The sequence below is a fragment of the Cystoisospora suis genome (genome assembly GCF_002600585.1).
Source record: "Cystoisospora suis strain Wien I chromosome Unknown contig_1477, whole genome shotgun sequence".
Taxonomy (NCBI): domain Eukaryota; phylum Apicomplexa; class Conoidasida; order Eucoccidiorida; family Sarcocystidae; genus Cystoisospora; species Cystoisospora suis.
Window position 1 is genome coordinate 50,378 of NW_027154277.1, and position 24,814 is coordinate 75,191.

Below are 24,814 nucleotides of genomic sequence, written 5' to 3' on the forward strand. Positions count from 1 at the left end.
CCCGCCACTGTTGAGGGGATAAAGAAGGGGAAGAGCAAGGCGCGACTGAAGGAGGTGAGCCAGAATATCTGCCCGAGCAAAGAGGGAACGAAGACGCTTCGACGAGACAGGCAAGGAGAGGTGAGCAGACACGGGAGAAGAGGGAGGACTTACACGGGAAATTGAAGAAGACGATGAGGACGGCGAGCAAGAACCGGCAACCGCAGGAAAGCCGCCGGAGCCCCGAGTGGCAGAAAGTCGTCGCCTCGGGGGGTACTGGGACTGGGGAAGAAATGACGCAGGACAGCAGTACCCCGAGAGACCGGAAAGGAAAGTCCCCCTTAGTATGACTTTCGTGAGTGGTGACTGCGGCCAAGCTTCTTCGGATGCTGTGAAGGCTGAAGTACGCGCACTACGAGGACGGATCGTTTTTCCGGATGTCATAGAGACACACGGTACTCCATGACAACTGCTCGCACCTATCCGTGAAGTAACAACAAGGCCAGAGCCCAGCAGCCTTAGCGTACGCTGGGCTGCTGCCGCCCGAGGCCAGGCCCCGCCGGATGCCAGGGCGCCCTGCATTACTGTGATATTGTGCGTTCTCTGCCGCCGGGAATTAAGTTTACTAAGATGGGCAGTCCCTAATCCGCAAAACAAAAGATGCGCCCGGCTCGTACTGGGTACATGCCACCAGAGGAAGCAGTCAATAATGAAGCAGAACGCACGGTAGAACGTTTTGCTCCCTTTGGCCCCAGGAAGTACTGAAACGAAAGTCGGCGCAGCGCATTGTCAAGAGCAAGACGGAAGCCGCGGCACGCCGCTCGCGCAACGGGACTGGCCTGCAACAGTTACCACGGATCATCCCTCTGGTCACCAACTAAACAGGATCGGACTGTCAGCCGACTGCAGTCTATCCGTTATCACGATAGTGACTTGCGCATGTACCAGGTTCAACATGTCGAGACTCATTCCAGAAGTCCGCCGCCTTCACACAATCGAAGACAATCGAGCAACATATCCCGATCCAGATATCCTCGTCGTCGCCTACGGCTGTAGGCACAGAAAACAAAAGAGGAATAAACTGAAAGAACTCCTGCAAGCGTCTGCGCTGAGAAAAGAGCAGCAGCACGGCTACTCCCTGGACTCGTCATGTAATCCGAACACCTCTCTCAGTCGTCCCCGGTACTGGACGCTGAGAAGGCTGTGCTATCCCCTAAGCAAGCAGTTGCAGTGTAACTCCGCTAATTTCACCGGTCCGCGTGAGCAAATATATAACTATCAACCGGCGGCGATGGTCTCGGGACCGAAGCGGGAGATGGAGCTGGGCATCGGCTTATGCACTGCTGCGACGCTGCGCACACGTGACAACGTCATTGCGCGTCATTCGCTTCCGTGACCTGATGTTTTCAGAACCCTAGCTCGTTGCCCGCAGTAGGAGAAAGATAATGCGCCGACCCCCTGTTGGTGTTTAAGGGTAGCTGGGTCTCCGAAGCCTCTTTTCTTGCCGGCGCTGTGTGACGCCGACGTCTTTCCCTGTTCCATGCTCTCGGTTGTCACACCCGTGCGCTGCACTGGCAGTATCCTTTTCTACGCAAGGGCAGTTTGGCCCCTTCGGAGCTTTCTCCCACCCGTCAGTCCAGTTCATGAGACAGAACCTCGGTTTTAGTTCTGCTTGCATACTTGTGCAGTGCTGCCTCTTCTATTCGGAATCACGCAAAAAAGCGAGTTTGTTGCCTCCTGCTGTCGTCCTACCTCATTTGTCTTTTCTGTAGAACGAAGGCAAGGCAGTGGCAGAATGCGGATCGTGTTGGCTGCGCTGTCTAACGTGGATTCGCGCGTCGTCTCTCAACGCCCTTGTCCTGTGCGAGAAGCCGCCGTTTTGCTCGCTCTTTATTCGTCCCGCCTTTCAACGTGCTGATGGCTCCCCTTTCGGAGATCGTGAGAACGCAGCCGCAGCCGTTCAGAGGCGTTCTTTAGTTGTCTGCCTGCATTATTTGTATCGCCACAGTACTGGATCAACCTGGTGATCAGCGGCTGGTTGATGTGGAATACGTCACGCACCACCGGTTTTGTACTGATGGCGATTCTCTCGCCCGGTCGTTGCCTTCGGTTCCCCCTCCCAACGGTGGCATCTTTGCCATGTCTTCAGTATTGAGATTTCAGCGGACACTAATGCGGCGAGTGGAGTGTGTGCTGCGTCTGTGCTTGGTTACTTTATTTCTCCCTTGTCACCGGCAGTGTCGCGGGTGCCTAACTGTTTCGTTCTGTCCATGCGTAGCCGTGGAACTGTTCCTTCCTTAACGAACGTGTCCGTACATGGGGAGGACCATGCAGCACACCCGCGTCCAGTTCGGCAGGGTTTTCACACTATCCGCAAAGAAGTGTCCTCTTTTCAGTTTCGGCGCAAGTCTGCCCGCGCCTCTCCGTCTTCGATTGCGTACTCCGGTGCAGTGGAGGGCTAAGCTTTCGTTGTGAGTCTGGACGTCGGTCTACAGTCGAACGGCCGAAGTGACGATGTGACTTCTGTCGCGGCTGTTGGGAGGGGTTAATCTCTCTGCGGCCGTCTACTAACATTTGAGAAGCCTGCAGAAGTGGCCAGTCCCGGTACGCGAAGCAAGGCGTTGTCGCTGGGTCTTCCCTCTTCGGGATTGTCAGTCGGTACGATTCACCGGCTGGGTTGGATGTACTCTCTCCCTGGTGGCCGGACAGACTCACAACCATAATACTCGCAAGAGGCGCTCCCGCGCCGCCGCTCTCTTTGGCAGCTGAGGCGAGCGGAACTCATAGAAGCTCCATTCTGCTGTGATCGAAGACAGCCACATTTCTCGCGCAAAGAGGCGCCTTTCCGCGCTCGACTAGTGTACTTCGGTCGAGCTCCGCTTTCATCGAAGTGAACGTCGTAAAGAGACCGTATTCCAAGTGCTCGGTCGTGTTGTCGCGCGGGCAGGCGTTTTCCGTTCACCCCTGCGCTCTCTTTTGGCCACTCAAATACACATTTGTTCTCCGGAACCTTAACGCTTACGATCCGCCCTCGAGCCCTCAGACTGTGTGTGTGTGAGGGCGTGTGTTTTTCTGTCACTAGCGCGTCATGAACATATAGGAGAATGCAAGTACACCTCCCTGCGGACTGCGAGAAGGCTCGTCTATCCGTGGCAGAGTGCACTTGCGTCTAGGAACGGCTGAGCTACTCATCTCTTCTCGGAAATGTCGGCTGCGTCAGCCTTCGCCTTCAATACCTCACCGTCTGGGTCTAGTCTGCCTCTAAGTTTCTCTGGTACTGCATCCTCGGATCCTGTCATAATGGGAAGAGAGAGTGCTCTCTTTGCGCCCGGTGGGCAGAACGCGATGGAAACGGAAAACCCAGTAGCCGAATCTGCATCTTCGGAATTGCTTGTCTCTCCGTTGAATCCTCAGAAAGAATCGGATGCTCACTCAGCGTCATCCTCCTCTGCTGGTGGGGGAAATGGAGGAGCAGTGGCAGAAGGGGGTGGCGGGGGCGTCGAATCCTCTTCGATCGAAAGTGCACTGGATAGTCTTGTTTCCCAGTTAAGCTGCTCGTCGCTTACGGGGGGAAGAGATTATCATCAGCGCATGGCAGAGCAGTTAAGATCGAGCGATGTGTCTGCGAGGCTGGAGGCCACACAGGCGTATCGACGCTCTCTGGCTCACCGACAGGAGCTCGAACAACAGCAGAAGAGCACCAGTTGTGCATGCTCTTCACAGTCGACCATCCTTCCTGCCGGTCAGTCTCCATCTACTAGTTCGGTGGGTTTGTCTGGCGGATCTACAGTGGGTCGGACTGGCTCGATCGCGGATACAGGGGGAGGCGCGGGTGCGGGGTCACACGTTCACAGGAGTGATGTCACATCCTCAGTGGCCAGACACTCGTCGACGGGTGGGGGAGGCTCTTCGCCGTCTTTAAGCGAGGGGGGAGGAGCAGTCATGGACGTCACTATAGAAGATATGCTCTCCGGAGACTTGTTCCCACACGTGGTGGCCTCTCTAGGCATGCCACATCCCCTGTTGCAACTGGAGAGTATTTTGTTAATTCAGCGCCTGTGTAGAGGTACTTTTGCGCAAGTCCAGGGACAGGTCGTCACGCCGGCCTTGTTGAGCGCTCTCGTAGATCTCCTTGTCGCTGTTTCGCGAGGGCAGGTCCTGACGGGGGCAGCGGAAATCCGGTTAGCGCTCCTCGGCCTCTTCACTAAGTTATTCCAAGACTTCAAGGCGCATAGAGACTACTCACTCTTGCGTCCGGCAACGGGGGTCGTGCCGGCTGTCCTCGAGGCGGTCCAGGCAAATCCTGATATAGAAGGGGCGCGTTGTCTTCATGCGCTAGTCTGCAGCAACTTGCAGCAATTGAAAGTAGACGTCGGCCCCATTCTTTCTCTTCTAGTGTGGTTTATGAAGAACAGTGACAATCAGACGCTTCTCTGTCTCTCAGCCAGTGCGTGCGTCACCCTGTGTGAGAGGCCTGAGGGGGTGGACGTGGTGCTGAGCTCTCCAGCTTTGCCGACCGTCCTCAGACTTCTCCGCCACGAAGACCAGAGAGTTGTTTTCGATGCCCTTTCGGTGGCCGCGAAAATCGCTTTTGTCGGCAGCACGATACAAATTGACCGAGCCATCAGCTTGGGAGTTGTCCAGGCGATGGTTGAAGTACTTCAGAATCCCGCTGTATCGAACCCTACTACTAGGGCCCGCGCTTGCAACACCCTAGGGAATCTCGGGTGTGAGACTCCAAAGCAAGTTCAGGTGAGCAGCCATTGCAGAAAGCGAGCGAAAGAAGTAACTCGCCTCTATTTTTCTACCGCTGCGTGCAATTCTTGTTTGCACCCGAGAGTGTGCTTTCAGGACACTGCTTTCTGATGAATGCGTAGGTTTGTCTTGCTTTTCCAGCTTCTTCTGTGGGAAAGACTCAAGACGTGAGATAGGTAGAGTTAGATTGTTCACACGCGGTTGTGTTGACTTCTTTTCTCCAAGCTAGCTTACATGCACTTTATATGCTGACTCTTTGCGTTTACGTCAGCCGGGGTGTTGTGTGCCTTTTTTCTTTTTGCCGTCTTTCAGCCCATCATTGAAACACGCGCATTTCCCTTGCTCGTGGAAATTTTCCAGATGGATCCGGACTACAATACCCGCATCGAAGCCGCGTACGCTGTGTGCGCCTGCCTCTCGAGGGCCGATCCGCAACAGGTTGGCTACATCATATCATGTACAGCCCGACCGCCCGCCTTCTCTGGGTTCGCGCGCAACGGTCGGGCGGCTCCACGTGTGGGGGGCGCCGGAACCCGTGACTCCACCCCGTCGTCCTCACCGTTCCTTCCCTCTTCGTCTTCCTTGTCCCCTTTCTCGCTTTCGGCTGCATCTCGGTCATCACCGTTCGTGGGAACGGTAGGGTCAGCACTTCCAACGCTTGGCTTCGGGGTGTTCGCAGCACCGAGACCGGTTATTGAGAAGCCGCCCCCGGCTATTCTGTCCTTCGGGGGGAACAACCCGTGCTTAAGGCTGATCGCAGACATGTTAGAACTGGTGTGCGAGAGCGACCCTATGAACAGCGGCAGTCTTAAACTGTGCAAGGCCATCCTTAGGGGCTTAGACAACATTCTCGATGTTGGTGCGCAAGAGGCCAAGTTGCTGGGATTGACCGAGAATCCGTACGCGAGGCTCTTTCATGAAGTGCAAGTAAGTGCAGCCCTTTTTTTAGTTTTGCAAAGGTAGTGTCTGGTATTTTGGGGAAGTGTGGCATACGTCGGCGGTGAAACAGTTGTTGGTCACCTAGTACGATAGGCGGGGTTTATATCATCTGCAGACAGGTATTTCCCCGGTTGTGGAGTTTTCCTTAGTTGAAATGATGCAGGTACCGCTCGTCTCCCGGTGCCGCACTCCCACAAGAACATGTATACTTGCGGTTGCGAAAGCGGTCAAGCTGCTGCGTGTGATTTCAGAACGAGCGGCCGCTCGTTGTGACTAGCAGTCGGAGATTTCCGCTCTTCTGTACCTGCCTGTGTGCCGTGTGTTTTTCAGGGGGACCTGAAGTTATCACAGATGCAATTTTTTCCTGACTATAACATAGCTGCCAAGACGCACAGCATTCTCGAAAAGTATTTCGATGTGGCGACGACCTGGAACGCACGAAAGTGAATCAGGGCTGAAGTGCGAAAACTTTTTCGCGGAAGAAGGGGGCTTGCCCGTTCATGGCTATCTGTGGGTCATTGCAGCTAAGCTCTGCTGTGGAACACCTTCCAGGCCGCGTTGGGCTGTCGGTTTCTGTTTGTTGGGCAAGTTTTCTTCCTCTGGGTCCGGCCGGCGGGCAAGGGGTGAGGTTTCCGTTGGAACGGCGAGATGCGGGTACGAACAAGTCGCGCACTTCTCTTGGGCAATCCTAAGAAAAGCAGATCCACTGCGTCTGTGGAGAGTCGAGGCTCACAATCTCTCGTGTAGTGTGTACATTCAGCTGTTTCTCACCTGCTTTCCCCTCTGCGTGACTTCGCGCTGTTGCGAACCTTTCTAGTTTCTCTGGATTTGTGTGAACATCCTCGGTCGAGGCGGTGTTAAAGCACGAAAGCAGGCGAAAGGAAAAACGGGGAGGAGCAGGACATTGCGAAGCCGTGCGTCGTTCCAGGCGGATCAGTACGGTTGGGTCAAAAGTGGTGGTCGAGGAAGTTCGTATTCTGAGTGAGGCAGGAATCAGCGATAAAAGCGACGGAGGAATCTGCGGCCTCACGAAGACGGTGCGTCGTTTCTATGGGGATTAGTATGTCTGAATGATGCCGTGACTGTAGGTGTGAGCCCTTATTGTTAGCGGGTACGGTACGCCCGGGTCACACGTTTGTTAGGACGCTGACGAAACATCCGCTAGTGCTTGTGGTGCTTTCGGCCTTTAGTTGGAAAACAAGTATCCCGGTGCTGAGTTCGATTCATGCTGACCGGTTAGCGGGACTAGGATGTTGATCGAACCAATGGTAGCAGTCCCGTGATTGGGGTTTCGGGCGGCTTCCCCGTTCGACGCGGTGGGCAGGCCGGCAGCCCAGGCGAGAAGTCAGTTACCCCGAAGTGTTTCCTTTGCAAAGCCAAAAGCTCGTGCAACGGTAAAAGATCAGTTTTCGGCTTGTTATGAATCCGAAAGGGGAACACCGTGGCGCCTCCTCGCCGGATTTCTACTGTGTCGCTTCAGCCCGAGTAGCAGGGGCCGATGTGATACTCTGGCGTCCAGTGGATCTTCGGCTATCGATCCCGAGCGCTACTGGTGACGTGATGAGTAACTGAGTGCACGGCGATTTCACCGTAGTCGGCGCGGCTCTTCGTTGTTTGCATTGGATCGTGCTACTTCGGTAGCGGGTTCTGTTACGACGAACAGTTAAACGGGCCCGCGATTGCTCAGGTGCGACGCCACTCCAGCAATGGTGCGATGACTGTACGTTGAAACTGAGGGTTCGGTCGACACGTACGAGTTTAGGACATCGGTGTAGGTCTCGAACGGAGATTCTAGAAAAACTCTCCGATTCACGCGGACACCACTGTAGATCTCGGCGTCCGGAAGCCGGAAAAACCACGCTGACGGGAAAAGGACCTCGGCGAGCTGTTCAGATGTGCGAAGCCAAGACTGGCGCGAAGAATTTCTTCTCTGGTGATTCATTGGTCGCCGATCTTCTGGGAACTCGCATGGGAGGACCGGTCCACAAATGCCTTGGTCCGGTGGTTACCAAGAGGCCTGACACTACACGGGTACGTGAGGCCTCAAAGCGCAAGACCATAAAGCAAGACTGGCATTGGCGACAGCCTTATCGAAGAGCTGAGTTCCGTCATTGGAAGTGTCTTCGTCCGGATCAAAAAATCCAGCATCGCTCAAGCGCTGAAGCTCGATAGCGACGACATGGATGTCGGTCACAAACAGACTGCGAGTCTGCGCACGAATATGGTTAACTGCGTTCAGTATTGCCTGCTGCGCGGGAACGGATGTGGGTAGTACGCGTTCCCATCCTCGGAAACCTTGGCTATGCAGGAACTGTGCCCGCGACCATAGAGGAAACGGAACACCCCCAATGATCTCTTGTCTCCACTCCTCTGGTCTGATGTCTCCAAGAGTCAACGGAGCGTGGAAAGGTGGGGTGGCCGCGGGGTTGCGACGAAGCGCTGGGCATGGTAATTGGGGCGACGGAGGGGCCAAGGGTCGCCTGAATCGAAGGTCCGGATCAACGATGTTTCCCTTGTCCGAATGGCAGCCGTTACACCATGCGAGTAACAGCGGGTCTGCGTCCACTAGCAAGCTCGGCAGCTGGCTGGACCTGGACCTGTGCTGATGAGGCCCTTGTCTGAACCAAGCCATTTTCGAGGCCTGATGGCAAACGAAAGACCGACCAGTCGACGAGGCAAAATCATCTGTCGCTCCACTGCGGTCTACGAGTTCAGGGTGAAACAGAGGATGGACAGCCTGCTCCTGCGGTATTCCAGCGGCAGCGAACTCGGAAAAGGAAATGTCAGTGTTTGCGGCACAGCGCGAGCAAACTGCCAGCTCCGATACACAGCTCTCCACTTCAGATGTGACTTCAACGGTAGACGGAGCTTGTCTGGCGGCTTCGGCTGCCTGGCGGGCTTGTAGACTTTCTTTTAGACGGTACAACTCGCGCAGTGCGACATCGTGGTGTGTCCAGTGAAGCGGCCGGTCGCGACTGCTCAATTCACTCCTCATTTGCATCGGGTGTCGGTGACCCGTAGGCGCAGTGCTCGCTTTCGAAGTAGTAGCGGCCCAGCTCGAGTCGTTGGGAACTTCGTAGAGGCCGTTTGCAAGCTGGTCATGAATCGCCCGCGAAAAACACAACTCCGTATATGCACCAACTGAGCTCGTCATGTTGCCACGATTCTCGGTACGAGGAAATGATGAGCTACTATACTAAGTGCCAGATACTTTGCCACGGTCGGTCGTAACGCAGTCAGAGCCGGCGATGGTGTGGCAACCAGCAGTCAGGATATCGCGCACTGGGCACCCTGCGCCCCTTCTGCGGATAGCGTCGTGGCAGGGATTGTCCCGATGTACACCAGAGTGACACAAATGTGATCGTTTTACTCTGTAGCTGCGTCTGACAGCAGTGTTCAGGCTGACGTGCGTAGCCGGGCAATCTTTTGAGTAGCTGGCCGTCGCTAGTCGCCTCCCAAAGACTTCTGTCGTGGGCTGGCTTTTGTCGCGTGTCAGTTTGGTTTTCTTAAAGATATCCCCAGGAGTGCCACATATCCAGGAATGTTGCCAGGGCTATGGCAAGAATGTCCGAAGTATGTATGTGAAGCTATCATGACTCCTCTAGATTGCTTCCTCACGGGATCGGAGACCCGGAGGGAGATTGAAACTGCATCGGAGACCGGTGCATGCTGGACGACTCAGGTGCTGGCCCACTGCAAGCCCGCCAGCTGGGGACTTCACGGAGGCGAGACACTCTACGGCACGAGCCCAACGGCTAAATTCGCTGGCCCCTTCCAGTTTGCCAGGCCCATTATTGACTAGTCCGCAAGGCATCGGAAGGCGCGGCTGCACGGCCTTCTTGTTGGCTTGACCGCGGTGTTTGCCCGCTCAGCCCACTGGCCAGAGGTGGCGACTCGAAACTGGGCCTGTTCTCTACTCTAAGGAGCGCGACGAAAGGCTTCTGCAGTGCTCGAGATTGGACGTTCTGGGTGTAAGTCATCGGGTGTTTCTGTTCCGCATTCACATTTCCCCTGACCAGGCTGTTTGCCGGCGGCCTCACTCTCGTTCGTGAATAGTCGGCTCGCGCCTTGCACCCACGAGGACATGCCCAGAGCATTGGCTGACCGTGCTGCCCCGACTGGCGTGCGTTACGCCAAAAACAGATGTACTGTCTCCCAACAGCGGCAGGCTTTTTTGTCACCACGCCACTGAGTCCAGACACCAGAGATTCGCCGAGAGCGATTCCACCTCGTGATTCACGGGGCTACGTCAGTGCCTCGAGTGAGCACCTGTTCGCAGTTCCTCTAGATCAATACGCCACAGGTGTCAGCCAGAGCAACTGCGGACAGGTGCACACTCAACAGCCGCCTCGGTCCTCGATTCGATTCAGTGTAGCCGCCCCAGAGAATACTGAGCACGCGGGAAGTTGGTTAAGCAACCGCCCCAGCCACAGGAAAGCGTGTCCATAGGGATACCTGCGGGGTTCCTTCATTAACCAAAAGCAAGAACTCGTCACGATATACACCGACGACGTTCAGGTTCCATCACGTAGCAGTGCTTGCTCGTTTCTCCGGACCAAGAACTACTCCGTCTACCTGGGAGGCTTGAAGCAGATCCGCAGCTGCCTTCAGAACTACCTCTGTCTGGCGCTGTCTTCTGGCAATCTGCTCTTCTAGTGACTTCACCTTTTTATCAGCCTTTGCCTTGCGTTCCAGTTCCTCCCCCTGCACTACTTCCACGTCCGCGACTGAGGCCGTCTTCGCAACTTCTGTTGCCAAAGTTTCGTATTGCTCATGATTCCGTCGGTGTCTCTTTGCCTTCACCAGGCGACATTGGGCCTCTGCTACTGCCTTGTCACACTGCGAAGAACCACAGCGCCCAAGGGTGTACACAATCTATTCTGCGAGCAACAACTAACCATCACAAATAAGCTTTCAGGCTACTCGCTTACCACGCCCCAAGCGACTTCAGGAAAGACCTACTGTACACTCGTAGTAACCTCGAACAGCAACAAGTCTGCAAATAGCTAGCAGGGCCTGGTGAGGAAGAAAGGTTCTGATTGACGATCCATGAAGGACAATCACACTCAGATTACCGTTTCGAGCATGGGGGCGCATAGGAGGATTGCATCTCGCATATTAGAATTCTACTCCAGCGCCGCCTGACAGTCCGGACCCCCACACTACCCAGGCTCCCAGCGGCGACTCTTCTGCTGTCAGCTGATGAGCTGTTGCAACGCTTACACACCCGCGTTTGGATTGTGAACAAAGGTACGGCAAAAAGTCCGCGCGATGTCAGGGCTTCCTCACTTCCTGCCTGGTACGTGTTACATGCGAGCAAAGTGAAAGCGCAGCAGCGCGCGCTGCTAGGCCACTCATCTGCCCGGACCGCCGGGTCACTCACCTCCATAACCGCGTCTCTCATGGACCTTTCTCCAGCCAGCACGCTTTCCAGATCACACTGTCTCGCCTGCAAGATGCTCTTCTGCCGCGCAAGACGGGCCTTTGACATTCCAAACAGCTGTAAGAAATTCTGATACGCCTCGTTCCAGTCGGCGTCGCTGGCGACGGGGCTGAGCCTGCGAATAACCCGCAGCCCTGTTTCGGAACAGCATCGGGACTGACCTTCTCCCCGCCGGCACGCTCACGCGTCTCCTAGCCAGCAAGCTGCACGCCTCTATCCTGCCACGCCAGAAGGTGTCCGAAGAAGGTGTAGCGCTGACTTCTTCGGACGGATCACGTGACTACACCAAGTGACACCACACACTAGCGGGGGAAGGCATGGGGCGCGTAGTTCTGTAACGCTCCGTTGTGGGAGCCTGTACGGCCAAGTAACGCGATTTCACACCCAAGGGCGCCTCGTCCTCGACGCTCACGAAAACTGGACACTAGATGTGTTCGGATTGGCGTTGTCCGCTAAGAGAAGATAGAGAGTGCCTTGAAGTCGAGGACCCCGGAGTGAACCGCTAACGATAACGGACAGCGAGCACGTGCCAACGAAGAATAGTGTACCTGGCAATTTTGAGGGCGGCATTCATAAGAGAGGTGACCTCAACATTCTCGCTCCAAATGGCCTGCAAAGTCAGCCCTCGAAGAAGGTCCTCCTCGCTATGGGGAGGCAGACGCTCGACACCAGCCTTTAGCGGTGGCGGAGTATGTGGCAGACCAGCCGGCGTCCGGCTCCCGGGTCCTCGGCTTGGCTCGTTGCTTTTCGCATCCCTTTCCGGCTTCTCCGTGTTGGTGCTCCGGGACGTCCCATTTTTCGCGGCCGTCGAGTCACCTGGTTCTTTGGCTTGCCTCCCTGCCGCGGAGTTGTTTGTCGGTCGGGGGGCCGGACCACTCCCCGGAGAGGAAGCTGCAGGAAATACGTACACAGAGCACGACGCGGGCCGGGCACGGCCTGCAGACAGGCGCGTGTTTGCGGAAGCACTGTTGTGCGGAGATATACTTTGAAGGAGCCCGTTGTTTGAGCGCTACTGCTTTGCAGCATGAACGGAAACGAGATGTCAACTCCCCGAGGTGCGCAGTCCAGGCAGTGACGCGAAGGGGATCGAGAGAATAAGAGCTGTGTCTTGTAAAAACTCGCCCGGAGTATAGAGGCGATCGACTGGACGTCTTGCCACAAGTCACTTCATTCCAGAAAGAAAATAGCCGGGTATGCAAAACTAGTGGCCTGTAACTAAAGGGTCTGCTGAGAGCTGTAGCTACCTGTTTTCGCCTTCACAGCCGGGTCTTGCTTAGGTCGTGACGAATCCCGTGAAACCGCGGACGTCGCCCCCGAGCCGCGATCGCCCATATCTGCCTTCGTGCCTGTTGGCCGGCTGGCTCCCAGTGCCTTGGAGTGCTCCATGCCACAGCAAGCTACGATCAACGTCAGATGACTGTCACCCGGGACACACTCACTGTATGTGATACCACGCAACAACACCGCCTAGAGAGAGACCCTGAGCGCTGCCCGGGCGCTTTGAATTGAATGCAAATATGCTGCGTTAAAGCGAGAAGCCGGAGCCAGTTCGAGTAATGGTGAGAAGAGGAACCAGGAGGCCGGCAAGTGGATCCCCGTAATAGAAATTCCATCTGGTTTGCCGGGCGGTGTCCGAAGAAAGCATGCACCTGCATGCGGGAACGACAGCGCTTCCCTGGGTGCTGGCGGTGTCCACTCTTCGTATGGGGCCTGTCCACCTATCACGACGGGTCCAGCGGGCTAACCTTCGAGGAGAGTTTTGGCCCTGCAGAGTCAGGCCCAAGCGCGTCTCTAGCACGTGCTGCGGACTGTAGCTCAGCAGCCGACACTATCGTTCCTTTGTGCGCGCCGAGCCATATGTCGTCACAACACCTGAGGGTCCACCGCAGGCCCGTACGGAGGGACTGGGAAAGAACTCATACCCGTGTGTGAGGGCTGCTGCCAGTCTGGCAGACTGGAGCAGGACTGCAGCGTTGACTGGCACAGCCCTGGGGGCATACACACGAACTGCGACTGCAAAGCAACGATTGTCCCAGTTTGTGTTTCAACCGAGTTTCCGTGAGTCGTCGCTGGGTACCAGCGCGGATCACTTGCCGGAAGAACAGGGGCATCACTAGTCGGGCCCGCGAACACGGGGGTTTTGACGGCTTGCGTGTAAGCAGAGTGCTCGAACGCCGCGGTAAGCTGCGGATGATCGGTCAAGAGAGGCGTTTCTGGGGTCGAGTCCCCCCTTTCACGACTCCTAGTTCGGGTCCCCAACACCTGTCTGTTCAAAAGGGGGATAAACAAACCTCGCTTGGAAGTGTCGGGCTGGCCAGGACTACATGCCGTTTCCTCACGGTCGAGGCGCGGCGCTGCCGCCGGTGAAACGTACTCAACGTAAGGTGAGCAGTTTGGTTCCGCGTTACTTGCCTCTTCTGCCAGTGGAAGAATTAGGCGCCGAACTTCTCTCAGTTCCTCGCTAGTGTGGGCATACGAACAGGCGTCGCCCCTGCCAGGAACACACTCACACAGGCAAGTGTGGCACCGATGAACTTGCGGCGCTGCCGCTTTGCAGCCCGCTAGGACAGCGTGCAGTTGATAACCTGCGCCTTTTTTTCTGCGACTGGGAAACACACGGTGTTTCGTTGCAGCAGTGCTGATGAAAAAAAAATTGGCGGCAGACTGGGGTAATAGAGGCAGCGGTCCACCTGGGATCACAGGCGTGAAGATTCCGCAGGGCGCTACAGCGTTACGTTTAGTTGTGCATGAGAAAGGCACAGGGCAACCGGCACTCTGGCCCACCATCTATCACATTTGTCTAGGGGTTTGCATACACCGTCGCTGTCCGCTGACTCCCCATGTTTGTGTGCCGAGCTGTTTGAAGCTAGACTAGCCTCTCCGCGAGAGCCAGACTCTATACTCACAGCTTGCACTTGTTCGCGAGAAACGCATAGCACAACTTTGTCTTGCGCAGATCCGGCTTCGGCACAAGCTCTGCCTCAGAGTGCGCGTAGGCGCAGGCGCTTCCGGCTCCGCATGTGCCTCTTTCCAACAGATATTTGCAGAATCGGGTCTTCGTCAACCGAGCTTGGAGGTAGCGACCACATTTGATCGGAGTGCGTACTGGCTTGCAGGGCGAAAGGAACGTGGCCGGTGCAGCGGGCGATGCACACGAGAAGCCAGGGGATGCCTTAGCTCGATGTAACGAAGAACCGGGATTTGCCGACGACATCGAGAGAGGCGTCAGCAGTCCGAATTAGAGTCAAATGGATGAGTGGAGCTGCCTGACAAGCGGTCCGTCAAGAAATGCTTTAACAGAAGCTTGAATCAAGGATTGACCAGAACTGGTCTGCGGACAGAACAAGCGCTGTCGATGTCTCACAGGAAATGTGCAGCTCGCGAAGGACAACAGAAGCGCCAAACGTGGGACGTCCGCACAATTTCCTGAAGGGATGTACAAGAGCAACGAATGGACGGTGTTCTTACGTCAAAGAATCCCTACCCGGACGCTGATGGGGCGAGTGATGGACTGAAGGTGGGCGACCGCTCTCCCGCCGCCCGCCGCCAAGCCGCTCCGGGGAGCGGAACTGAAGATGCGGTACCCCATGCGCATGCATACACAGTCTCTCTGCAGCCCAATCTCCGGATGAACATCCTCTTCCCACCACGATGTCCTCCCGAGCCGGCGGGTGACTGACCAGTTCACTGGGGGTACCTTGAACGCCGCAACCCTCTACACTTTTTTGCCCGCTCGCGCGCCCTCTCGCGATGCCCTTTTTCGATCCTGCGCGCCTCATGCGCATCACGACTTGCCCAGGGTTTTTCACTCTCCTACCCTGGACAATCCGTCTTTAAGTAGCCTTCCCGGGTAAGCTGACTTCTGCCTGACGAGTCTGAGTGTGAACAGATCGGGGTCCTGCGGTTTTCGTGGAGAGCCACCTCAGCCACCCCCCGTTGTAGGAAAGCGGCTGACTACCGCGTTCAGCGCACAGTTCATCTGCGCGTGCTACGACGACTCCGGAGGCCTAACAGCCGCGCTGCTAAAAGGATTTCCCCGCGTCTGTCACGAGACCCGCTTGCTTGAGAGTGAGCCAAGTGTCCACTATACACCGTGTGGCAGGGCAGCACAAACGCGTCGCCGTGTACACTCTGTTGCGCTCTAAACGTGTGGCGTTTTCGTAGCAGCGTTTCAAGCAGGACTCGTCTGGCGGCGGGGAGGGTAGGCCCAAGCCGAGATACATCGCACTCCCGGACCAATGGAACGCTGCGCACAAAGTCGCTCACGTCGCGGGACGACAGATATACCGCCTGTACTCTTGGTCTTCGGTCTGCAACCGTTCACCGCTTCCTTCTGTCAAAAAGCGAACTTTATACTTCTTTTTCTCGATTACAGAATGCGATGCTCGAGCGATGTGCTGGTGGTCGGGATGTGAGATCTTCACACTTGAGCATTCACAGAAAAGAAGCGATTCTTGAGGTAAAAGCAAACATGCTTTAACCTCTGCTTTGGAAGGTTGGTCAGCCGTAGTCACGTGCACGGAACCGAGTCTTCTCAGTAGCCCAAGGCGTACCGCTGTTGCGGTGCAGGCTGCCGCCGCTGGGGTGGCAGCAGACACGACACAGAAAGGGGACTCGGGCAGGAGGAAACCCGGACCCAGCAACCCAGTGGAACATCTAAGACCCGGAGGCTCAGAAGAAAAAGCTGACTCCCGATGACAAAAACACAGACACCGAAATACATGAAACCACGGAAAATCCCACAAAACGAATTGAGGGCGCGCTGTTCGACGACTTCTTGACCCGGGTAACAGGTTCTGCTTGTCGCTCAGCAGGCTCCGACCTCCTCAGAGGAACGAGATAGCTGAGCTGGGACTGCAACACGGCCGTCTGTGCCTCCTGCAGCTGTCTCAGTTGTTCAATGTTCTGATACTCCTCAGTGATCGTACGATTTAAGGCGTCGACGTCTTTCCGGATATCCTGCCGCAACCTGCCCATCACTTCGGTGATCCCGACGACAGCATGGACGCCGTCAAGAGTATTCTGGACATCGTTGACGAGCCTCTTACCCTGTCCCAACAGAACAACAAGCCCTTGGCTTGAATTCATGTTGTGGAAGTCGTCTTCTGTCAACTCCTCGGGTGACTTCGCCTCTCCAGTAACAGTGTCGTCTGAAGCGCTCACTGTCCCTCCGGCCATGTCTTCATGAGCTTCCTGAGCATGTCGCTTTCCTTCTTTATCCTCTTTCTCTTCCAGCGGCATGCCGATCTTCGCTTGCAGACCTTCACCAATGGTGAGTCCACTAGACGATTCTCCACCACGACGGTCCGATCCCTGGTCCTCCTCTGTATGAGATGCTTTTTCCTCCGAAGCAGAGGACGCTAGCTGCTCGCCACTCAATAGACTCAGAAAACTGCTCGGTTCTTCGCCGGACGTAGAGACTCGTAGCGTCTCCGAATGGTCTGGAGAGAAGTCAAGGCTTCCATTTGATGACAGTGACTGCTGAAGCCCCATCTCTGCCAACCGGACTGCTGCAGCAGGCTCGAAAAACAGTACGGCCAATGAAAGACTGCATAGCTCCATCAAAACGAAAACGAATGCCCTGGTTTGCCGGTGAGGGAAGGGGAAACCTGCCGCGGCCTCCCGGCTTTTTCGTCGGGTCCTGAAGAGCATGGCTTCGCGAGGCCTCTATCCAAGTGGGATAATCGTTGATGAACTTAGAAAACAACCGACACATGTGGACAGAAGCTGTCACGGACACTCATCTGTCCGCTGGGCGCCTCCGCAGGCAGCCAGCCGGCGTGAACGTCTCTGGGACGCCCTTGATGTCTTGGAAAGGAGCAGGCTACGGCCGGGCAGGGGAGTGCAAAGAATAAGGAGTTCTAGACAAATATTCGATGAGTTCGAAAGACGGATGCTATGGTCCGGATTGACGCTTTGAGGTGGTAAACCCCGGCTGGCTAGGTTAGACAGGGGGCTCCGTTGTTCGTATCGTCTGGGTGGGGCTCTCTCCAGACGAATACCTTCCCCAGAAAGACGAGGGTGACTTTTCTCGAGCTCCAACAAGGTACACCGGAACTTCTCACCGCTGAGAAAGCCTTTCCGTAGCACGGATGCCTTCAGAAGGTCCGGCAAGCGACACCGGAGCTGTTTGCCCGAGAATCTCGAGTCATGCTAGCAAGACACATGCGCGTCACCGGGTAGCCACCAAACCGGTTAGCTGCGTCGCGGGCTTACAACGGTTTTTGCGGAACCTTTTTTATTCCTCTTTCGATTTTGCCCACATGCTACCACGTCTCGCTGCACTAAACAGTCAGCGTCGTCCAAACCACCGAGAACAAGCAACCATGCTTCCCGGTTTGCAGCTGGATTCGTTCCCGTCATACATGCGACACCAGACCTCTGAGGACCGATCGAAGACCGGGTCTAAGCCGCTGGTCGGAGGCACGGCGCAGCCTATACATATATATATGCATGTTGCCGCATCGCTTAGAGCAACTCTGCACGAGAGGCCCTCCCTGAGATAGGTTCAGAGCTCGAGTGCAGGCCTACAAGGCAGGCTGGGAAAAAACTGCGATGTGCTGTTCATGCCCTCAGAGGCCGCCAGGTGGCAGAAAGCTCAGCCCGGAACACTGTCAGGCGAAGGAGCATCGTACAACTTGCGTCGCTTGCGGAACGTCTGAAGACATCGACGCCACCGATCCTAACGCGAACGTAGATTCGAGTATCTTGCTTGTGTCCTGTTATCTCACTCTGGTTCACTTCAGATGAGGGTTGACGCACTGGACGCATGCCGGCAAATCTGTCACCAAGCGATCTGGTTACGTCGCGGTGCGCGCTCGTCAAAACGTTTAAAGATCAGATGCAAGTCCTGTCAACATCACAAACATCGGCATCCTCCGGCAGGTACTCCCCCCGTCACGACGTACAGTCTGTGATCAGTTTCGAGAAATGCGGCTCCGGTTTCCGGAAGTGTTCACATGGTGACACGTGGTCAGTGTAAGAGCAACGGTTAGAAGCACATGGCGGGAAAAAAGAAGACTGACAAGAATACATACAAGCAAGTATGATTTACTGTTTACTAAACTCCCCACTTGACTACAAAGCCACTTATTTCTTCGCACCGGCTTTCTGCGCTGACTTCGTGACCTTGCCGCCGGCGCCTGGTTCCTTCTTCTCCACGGACTTGATAACCCCGACAGCGACTGTCTGCTTCATGTCGCGTACGGCGAAGCGCCCAAGCGGCGGATAATCTGTGAACGCCTCCACTACCATGGGCTTGGACGGTTCCATGTTGACCATGGCGGCGTCACCAGATTTGATGCACTTCGGAGCTTCTTCAAGGGTCTTTCCAGATCGCTTATCCATCTTTGTCTTGATTTCCGCGAACTTGCAAGCAATGTGCGCGGTGTGACAATCAATGACAGGTGAGTAGCCGTTTTTGATTTCGCCAGGGTGGTTCAGAACAATAACCTGAGCCAAAAACGTAGAACATCCCTTGGCCGGGTCATTCTTCGAATCAGAGGCGACATAGCCCCGACGCAGTTCCTTGACCGACACGTTCTTCACGTTGAAGCCGACATTGTCACCTGGAACGGCCTCCTCAAGCACCTCGTGGTGCATTTCAACGGATTTGCATTCTGTGGTCAAGCCGGCGGGCGCAAACGTGAGGACCATGCCCGCCTTCAGAACGCCCGTTTCCACTCGCCCAACGGGCACTGTACCGATACCACCGATTTTGTACACGTCCTGAAGTGGCAGGCGCAGAGGCTTATCGCTTGGCCTCTTGGGCGCCTCCATAGTGTCAAGGGCTTCCACCAGCGTCTTGCCCTTGTACCAGGGCATGTTAGTGGACCGCTCGACCATGTTGTCACCGACGAAGCCAGATATCGCAACAAACGGTACTTTTTCTGGGTTGTACCCGACCTTCTTCAAGTACATCGACACCTCCTTCTGAATTTCGTTGAAGCGGTCCTCCGAATAGTTGCATGAATCCATCTTGTTTATTCCGACAATCATCTGCTTCACCCCCAGCGTGAACGCCAGCAGCGCATGCTCACGTGTTTGGCCTGCACGCAGACATACGATCCGACGTCGCAACACCGGCGCCTGCAGGGTGGAGCTACATGGGACAAAAAGAGCAACTGACGTCCAGTGGACTCCACTAGGGATCGGGAAATGAAACTTGTTTGCGACTTGAGACACGTCCTTTCTTTTGATGAGTTACCCACACTCATGCTCCGCATGAGACTTACCTTCCTTGGAAAACGCGCCCTCGAAGCCACCAGCCTCTGCCGGGACAACTAAAAGAGCAACATCCGCTTGTGATGTGCCAGTAATCATGTTCTTGATGAAATCACGATGTCCTGGAGCGTCGATGACAGTGTAGTGGTACTTGGGGGTCTCGAACTGCCACAAAGCAATATCTATGGTGATACCTCGTTCCCGCTCTGCCTTCAGCTTATCCAAAACCCACGCATACTTGAAAGAACCTTTTCCCATTTCGGCGGACTCTTTCTCGAATTTCTCAATGGTTCGCTTATCAATTCCACCGAGCTTGTAGATCAGGTGGCCTGTCGTCGTGGACTTGCCACTGTCGACGTGGCCGATGACCACAAGGTTGATATGAGTCTTTTCTTTACCCATTGTCGCACGCAAAAAGCAAACAGAAAAAAAAACAAACCTCAGACGAACGAAGAAAGGAATAATTGTGAGCGCGAAACTTCATGTCCCCACCGCGCGCTCGTATACCCCCCCTCAGCCTCCTTGTTGGGACTCACAGTGGGGCCCTCCGGAAACCTCTCGAGCGTATTTCCTTTGCGAAAGGACAGCCCGCAGCGCGTCACTCGCCTTCCCACCCGTCATCATCCCACCCCCCTTCGCGATGTGGAACGTATTGCCGCTAGTGCACTGAGGGAAACACAAGTCACATCCCCTGGACGCTCAATTGCCTACTGCATAGCTGAGACCGAAGAAGTATAAGTTTACCTGCGTGCAAGATCTTCGGTGTGTGCCAGCTTCTTCCTGCGGCAGGAGCAGCACTTCAGCGCGTTTTCCATTATGGCAAGACGGTTAGAGGAATGCAATAGAGTTGGGTGCTTGCCTCCTGGCCATGCCGTGCGCTTCCAGGTGGGCATTCTTCCCCATCGCCTGCGCCCGGCACCACGTCAGTCGCGCGACTGTAGCCTTACTCAGGTGCGAAGTAGAGACAGCGACCATGTGGACTTGCCGTGAACAGTGCCAGGCTCTCCGGAGGGGCACCCTTCCCCCCCCGTAGGAAACGAGACGCGCCGATCTGGTCTAGGGTGTCGAAGGCGGAGCCGCGGCCTTAGGTCGTCAAGAGGGCGCTGTCTTTGTTGGAAGGAAGCGGCTAACCATTTAGGGCTGGACGGTGGCATCACGTAACAACTGCACCAGAGGTGGACTGGTTGGACTGACTCGCGCCGGGAATTATGACAACCTCCAGACGGCTGCTTTTGCGGAGGCTGCCGGCGCGCCGACCTCCGGCGGCAAGTTAGGGCGCCGCGATGATTGGCGCGATTGTCGTAAGGAGGTTGCTATGGTATTCTTCCGTGTCACAGTGGTAGTGGTAGATTTTAACACGGACGGGTAGGTCGCGGCCGCTGTACCTCATATACGTTCCGATGGATCGCGCGGCGAGGGACGAGCGTTCTGGCTGCGGTTAGAGCACTGTTCCGATACAGGCTCCCAGGTCTCCTTACCCAGTGCCTAAAGGCGAACCGTTCACTGAAGGGTGACCAGTCAATGGCGGACAAACAGCCAGCTGCGGCGTATGGCATACGTCAGGGGTGTTGCCGAAGTAGCCTTCTATCATTGTCCTTCACGGGTGATGCTCACTGCCGGTGGTACTGTAAAGCCCGCAAGGGGGACCGGCTGCGTGTCTGGGCTTTTTCTTTTTCCAGCTTCCGTGAACACTGACTGAGGGGCTCTCAGAAATTGAGTATAGTATTGAACCAGTGGAATCGTTTGACGTACGTACAGCAGCACCCCATCCGGCGCACATGCAGACTACATTGTGTGTTCGCCGGGCTTTTCGCCCTGTTACGCAGGTAGCTCGGGCGCCTTTCCTTTGCTACGACGCTGCTCTGTCCTTCAGCCAACTCTGCGTTTCGATCGAGCCTCAGCCATCTGTAGACCGTTAGTGAGGGCAGCTGGCCCAGCTTCCACTGTCCGTCTTTTGCGCTTTCATTAAGATGGAAAGCGTCTCAGTAGGCCTCCGCCCGTACTTGGTTTTCTTGGCAGTAACGCAGGTGATCCTCGGATTCGTTCGTCTCCATTACGGCGTAAGCGAGAACCCTTAATTCGCTCCGGGCGTCAGTGCAAAGCACTAGTTTCAAGGATCTTGCTGGGTGCATCACGCAGTAGGACTGGCTGATTGCTGTTAGGGCTGCCACACGAAGTGATGTGTGCGCCGAAGAATCTGCTCAGGCTTATTCAGCATCTTTGCCCTGCAAGCGCCGGCGAAGAAAAGACTGCAGCAAGCTACATTTGTCATAAACATTGTCGTGCTCATCCACGAGACCTTCAATCTCTGCGGTGCCATATCCCGTAGGTTCTTACGGCTTAGCCTGCGTCAGCAAAGAAAGAGGCTTGTCTGGGTGAAGGAGAACGAAACGTGAAATCATTTCACAGGCTGATAAAGGTCAGGGAGCAGAATCCGTCGTTGCTGACTTTTCACTTGCACAGTCCCGTATACAGAATGCTACGAACATTTCTAGTGGTCAGACGGGTAGTTCCTGACTTGACTGTTACGCTTTGACTTGTCTTCTCCAGCATCTACGACAGCGTGGAGCGTGTACCTCTGGTCGCTTTGGGCTTGCTGTCAGATAGATTCAGGTACGGAGTTGTCATCTCGGGCTGAGAGCGGCTCAGCACCATATGGTCGATCTTAGGGATTTTCTTGCCTGGTGGCCGCGAAGGGCTTGGCGTATGTTGTTCAAGTGTGCCCGGCTCCGACCTGGAGAGACGCTCCGAAGAGAAGGTACGAAGTCGTTGGAAACACCCAGACCAGATAGTTTACGATATGCCGCTCCTTACAGCACAAGCACCGATCCTCTCGCGGTGCTGCCCCCTCCTTGTTTACAGCCGAGGCAATCGAAGCTTTCGTAGTTTCTGAACCGGACCGGGACGCTGACCTAATCCACACACCGTTCTTTTCTGAGGGGTAACTCCTTGAGGAAAACCTCCAGGGTTGGTTGTCCGTATAGAGAGCAGGGACAGCTCTTCTCTCTACGCTGATCAGCATACACTCATCCCTCCTTGGGGAGGATCGGCCGTGTGGCCTCCCCCAGGTGCGTCTTGATGGCGTGCTTTGTGGCGGAGGAGAATCTATAGGAAGGTAGTACAAAGCGTCGCTTACAGCGATCCATCTACGCAGATGTATTCGCCTGTCTCCCCTTGCCGCGTGCAAACCGAAAAAAAAAAAACTCTGGGACTAAGTTGTGCGGTCTGCGAACTGGAGGATCCGGCAGGCCAGTACTCTCATAAGCGGTGGCATGGCCTCAAATGTGTTTTTGCTCGTCCCGACACACAGTACATCCTGTTCCGCTCCGGTTGAAGTGACCGAAAGCTTGCCCGGGTCGTCGGCTGAGTTTCCACACATAGACACCAAGCAGCGTCATGTGGTGCCACTGTCGGCTACAGTCAACAGTCTGGCTACCAGCCTCGCGTTCACCAAGGTGGTGTTGCCTCACTCCAACGCTTACCACGTGTTCGCGTCAGTCCAGCTTAACACGAGATTCCCCACTTTCCACGATGAGGGGCGTGCGCCCCTATCTAGCGCTGCAGCGTAGTCACGTACACTCCGGGCCGTTGCTAGGCAAGATCAGAGTTTACACTTGGTTGCATTGAAACCAGGGAGGCCAGTGGGCGGCTACGATCGGAAGTGGTAATTTTCGCGCGCGCACAAATCACAACTCTGTCGTGCCATGCAGTGCTGTGGCCGTTGGACGGTTGCGCATCGAGTAGCACGTCCGTACGCGTGTTCCCTTGTGCGCCGGGCTGTGCGTGGATTGCTGATGCCTATCAAGCGGACATGGGCGGTCTGTCGGTTGGCGTGTGAGTCAGCGGTACGAGTACACATATATGAACGTCGCCAGTTTCGATCTCAACTGTGAGAGCTGTAGCATTGAGCAAAGTCCCGCTCTGAGGAGGACTGGTTGGATATACGGCCACCTTCGGAAAAAAAAACACGCACCAATGAATGTTACACGTCACGACCTTGACGTGGTGGTGGAGCTGCGCAATTCGTCTCGTGGAGCTGCCACATCAGACTCTCAAAGAAGTAGCAGCGCTGGCGGGTAGCTGACAATACTACCGTCGTCGCTCTGTAGCGAGTTGGCGGCCGACTTCGCGCGCATGCAATCGCCAGTCTATACACCTGCAAAGGAAATTGCGTACATCGCTCCTGTGGCTCTGGCAATCACTTTTTATGCGCTCGCTTTCGGCTCGAACGGACCATGCTCACATGTGCTGTGATTCGTCGAATTCGTGCCGGCGGTGCTTCCTGGCACAGGAGTAAACCCCGGTCTCCTCTCTGACCCAAGCTTTTGAGCTGTCCCGTCTTGGGAGATGCAATTACGTATCATCGGGGGAGCTTCGTCCTCCGTCCCCCCCCCTACCACTGAACTGACGGGGCTGAAATTGAGGAAGAATACGGCCAATAGCTGCGCTGGTCGTTGGGGTTTCGATTAGCGTAGCTGCTTCAGTTTCCGGGAATTTGTGAGCAGTATATTTTCGACGCGAGTTCCGTGCCCTACGTGTTCCAGAACCCTTCGCGGCAACAGTCACCTACGCGGCTATGCCTTCGAAGACGCTTCCCGTCCCGGCCACCTCGGCCTGCAAGCTGAGGTATCGGCTTCGGCCGCCCTCTTCCTGCTGTCAAATAATCGGGCGACCGGACCTAGAGCGGCGTGTTCTCCGACGGACCTCCATTAGTTTCAATCGGAGGTGGGCAGCCTCTGAGACAATGAGGGGTTTTGACTGCCCGAACAGGTGTTACAGTGCCGCTCCTGTTGGCCTGCGGGCCATTGTGGTTTCAGGCTCTTGCAAAAGCCAACGATGGTACACAACCGAGCCGATTGCCTTTGCCCATCGGAAGCCAGCCCGTCTGCGACTGCGAGTAAGCAGCGAGGAGGCCCGGCGGACAACGGCCTCAGGCAGCGAGCCAAGGGGGCGGGGGGGACGTACTCATGCAATGCAGGCGACGCATTGGGGTGTCAATGCATCTCGAAACACAGTACTTCTTTTCTTGCGATGTGTAGGGGCTTCCCTTTCAGGCGACGGCTGATGACGTTGCGCGATTCTTTGAAGGTTACGACCTGGCTGGTCCTCCTGGCGATGCGGTGAAGCTTGCGAAGTGTCGCAACGGTCAGCCCAGTGGAGACGCGTATGTTTACTTCAGGTCGGAGTCGGAGGCTCGCCGTGCGAAGGCCGAGCGAGAAAGGTGTTACATAGGAAACAGGTGAGCTCGCTTTTCGTGTTCACGATCTCCTCTGTAAAAGAAGAAGGAGCACGTTTGTGCTTGACGATCGGCGTCCACTTACGCATGCCTCCTCTCGCCGTACCACCAGCTGTAACGGTGCTCCTCTCCGTGCTAGTACTCGTGTGGAACTTGGTGTTGCTCTCACTAATACTTGTCCGGCAGGGAGCGGGTGGGTCATCTCGGCCCTACAGGTGCTTTACGGGAGTAACCGCTAC

At 55.6% G+C, this 24,814-nt stretch overlaps 6 protein-coding genes across 6 annotated transcripts in view; 2 read left to right on the forward strand and 4 right to left on the reverse strand.

The window, feature by feature from the left end:
* The window catches only part of CSUI_003357 (uncharacterized protein), a 2,385-nt gene extending 1,118 nt beyond the window's left edge, over positions 1 to 1,267 (reverse strand). The window contains exon 1 of the mRNA XM_068063555.1: positions 1 to 1,267. This exon is cut by the window's left edge and continues 1,118 nt beyond it. Coding sequence (XP_067924468.1) covers positions 1 to 561 — 561 coding nt within the window. The 5' untranslated portion in view covers positions 562 to 1,267.
* Positions 1,268 to 1,417: 150 nt separating this feature from the next.
* CSUI_003358 (armadillo beta-catenin family repeat-containing protein) lies at positions 1,418 to 6,835 on the forward strand. Its single transcript, XM_068063556.1, has 3 exons — positions 1,418 to 4,731; positions 5,047 to 5,661; positions 6,004 to 6,835. Exons 1-3 carry the CDS (start codon positions 3,184 to 3,186, stop codon positions 6,118 to 6,120), a joined length of 2,280 nt encoding a protein of 759 aa, XP_067924469.1. The 5' UTR covers positions 1,418 to 3,183; the 3' UTR covers positions 6,121 to 6,835.
* Positions 6,836 to 10,248: 3,413 nt separating this feature from the next.
* CSUI_003359 (zinc finger (ccch type) motif-containing protein) lies at positions 10,249 to 14,330 on the reverse strand (the record flags this gene model as incomplete). Its single annotated transcript, XM_068063557.1, has 6 exons — positions 10,249 to 10,512; positions 11,057 to 11,231; positions 11,665 to 12,007; positions 12,361 to 12,554; positions 13,194 to 13,607; positions 14,023 to 14,330. Coding segments are annotated over 6 exons (1,698 nt in total), but the record flags the coding sequence as incomplete, so codon positions are not given.
* Positions 14,331 to 15,787: 1,457 nt separating this feature from the next.
* Positions 15,788 to 16,664, reverse strand: CSUI_003360 (uncharacterized protein; the record flags this gene model as incomplete). The annotated part of the gene is made up of 1 exon (XM_068063558.1): positions 15,788 to 16,664. The coding sequence occupies exon 1, from the start codon at positions 16,607 to 16,609 to the stop codon at positions 15,788 to 15,790; it is 822 nt and encodes a 273-aa protein (XP_067924471.1). The 5' UTR covers positions 16,610 to 16,664.
* A 1,417-nt stretch (positions 16,665 to 18,081) lies between these two features.
* Positions 18,082 to 19,928, reverse strand: CSUI_003361 (elongation factor 1-alpha). Its single transcript, XM_068063559.1, has 2 exons — positions 19,351 to 19,928; positions 18,082 to 19,164 (listed from the first exon to the last, which is right to left on the reverse strand). The coding sequence occupies exons 1-2, from the start codon at positions 19,739 to 19,741 to the stop codon at positions 18,206 to 18,208; spliced, it is 1,350 nt and encodes a 449-aa protein (XP_067924472.1). The 5' UTR covers positions 19,742 to 19,928; the 3' UTR covers positions 18,082 to 18,205.
* Positions 19,929 to 23,506: 3,578 nt separating this feature from the next.
* CSUI_003362 (rna recognition motif-containing protein) lies at positions 23,507 to 24,812 on the forward strand. The gene is made up of 2 exons (XM_068063560.1): positions 23,507 to 24,236; positions 24,379 to 24,812. The coding sequence occupies exons 1-2, from the start codon at positions 23,916 to 23,918 to the stop codon at positions 24,580 to 24,582; spliced, it is 525 nt and encodes a 174-aa protein (XP_067924473.1). The 5' UTR covers positions 23,507 to 23,915; the 3' UTR covers positions 24,583 to 24,812.
* The last annotated feature ends 2 nt before the right edge of the window (positions 24,813 to 24,814 follow it).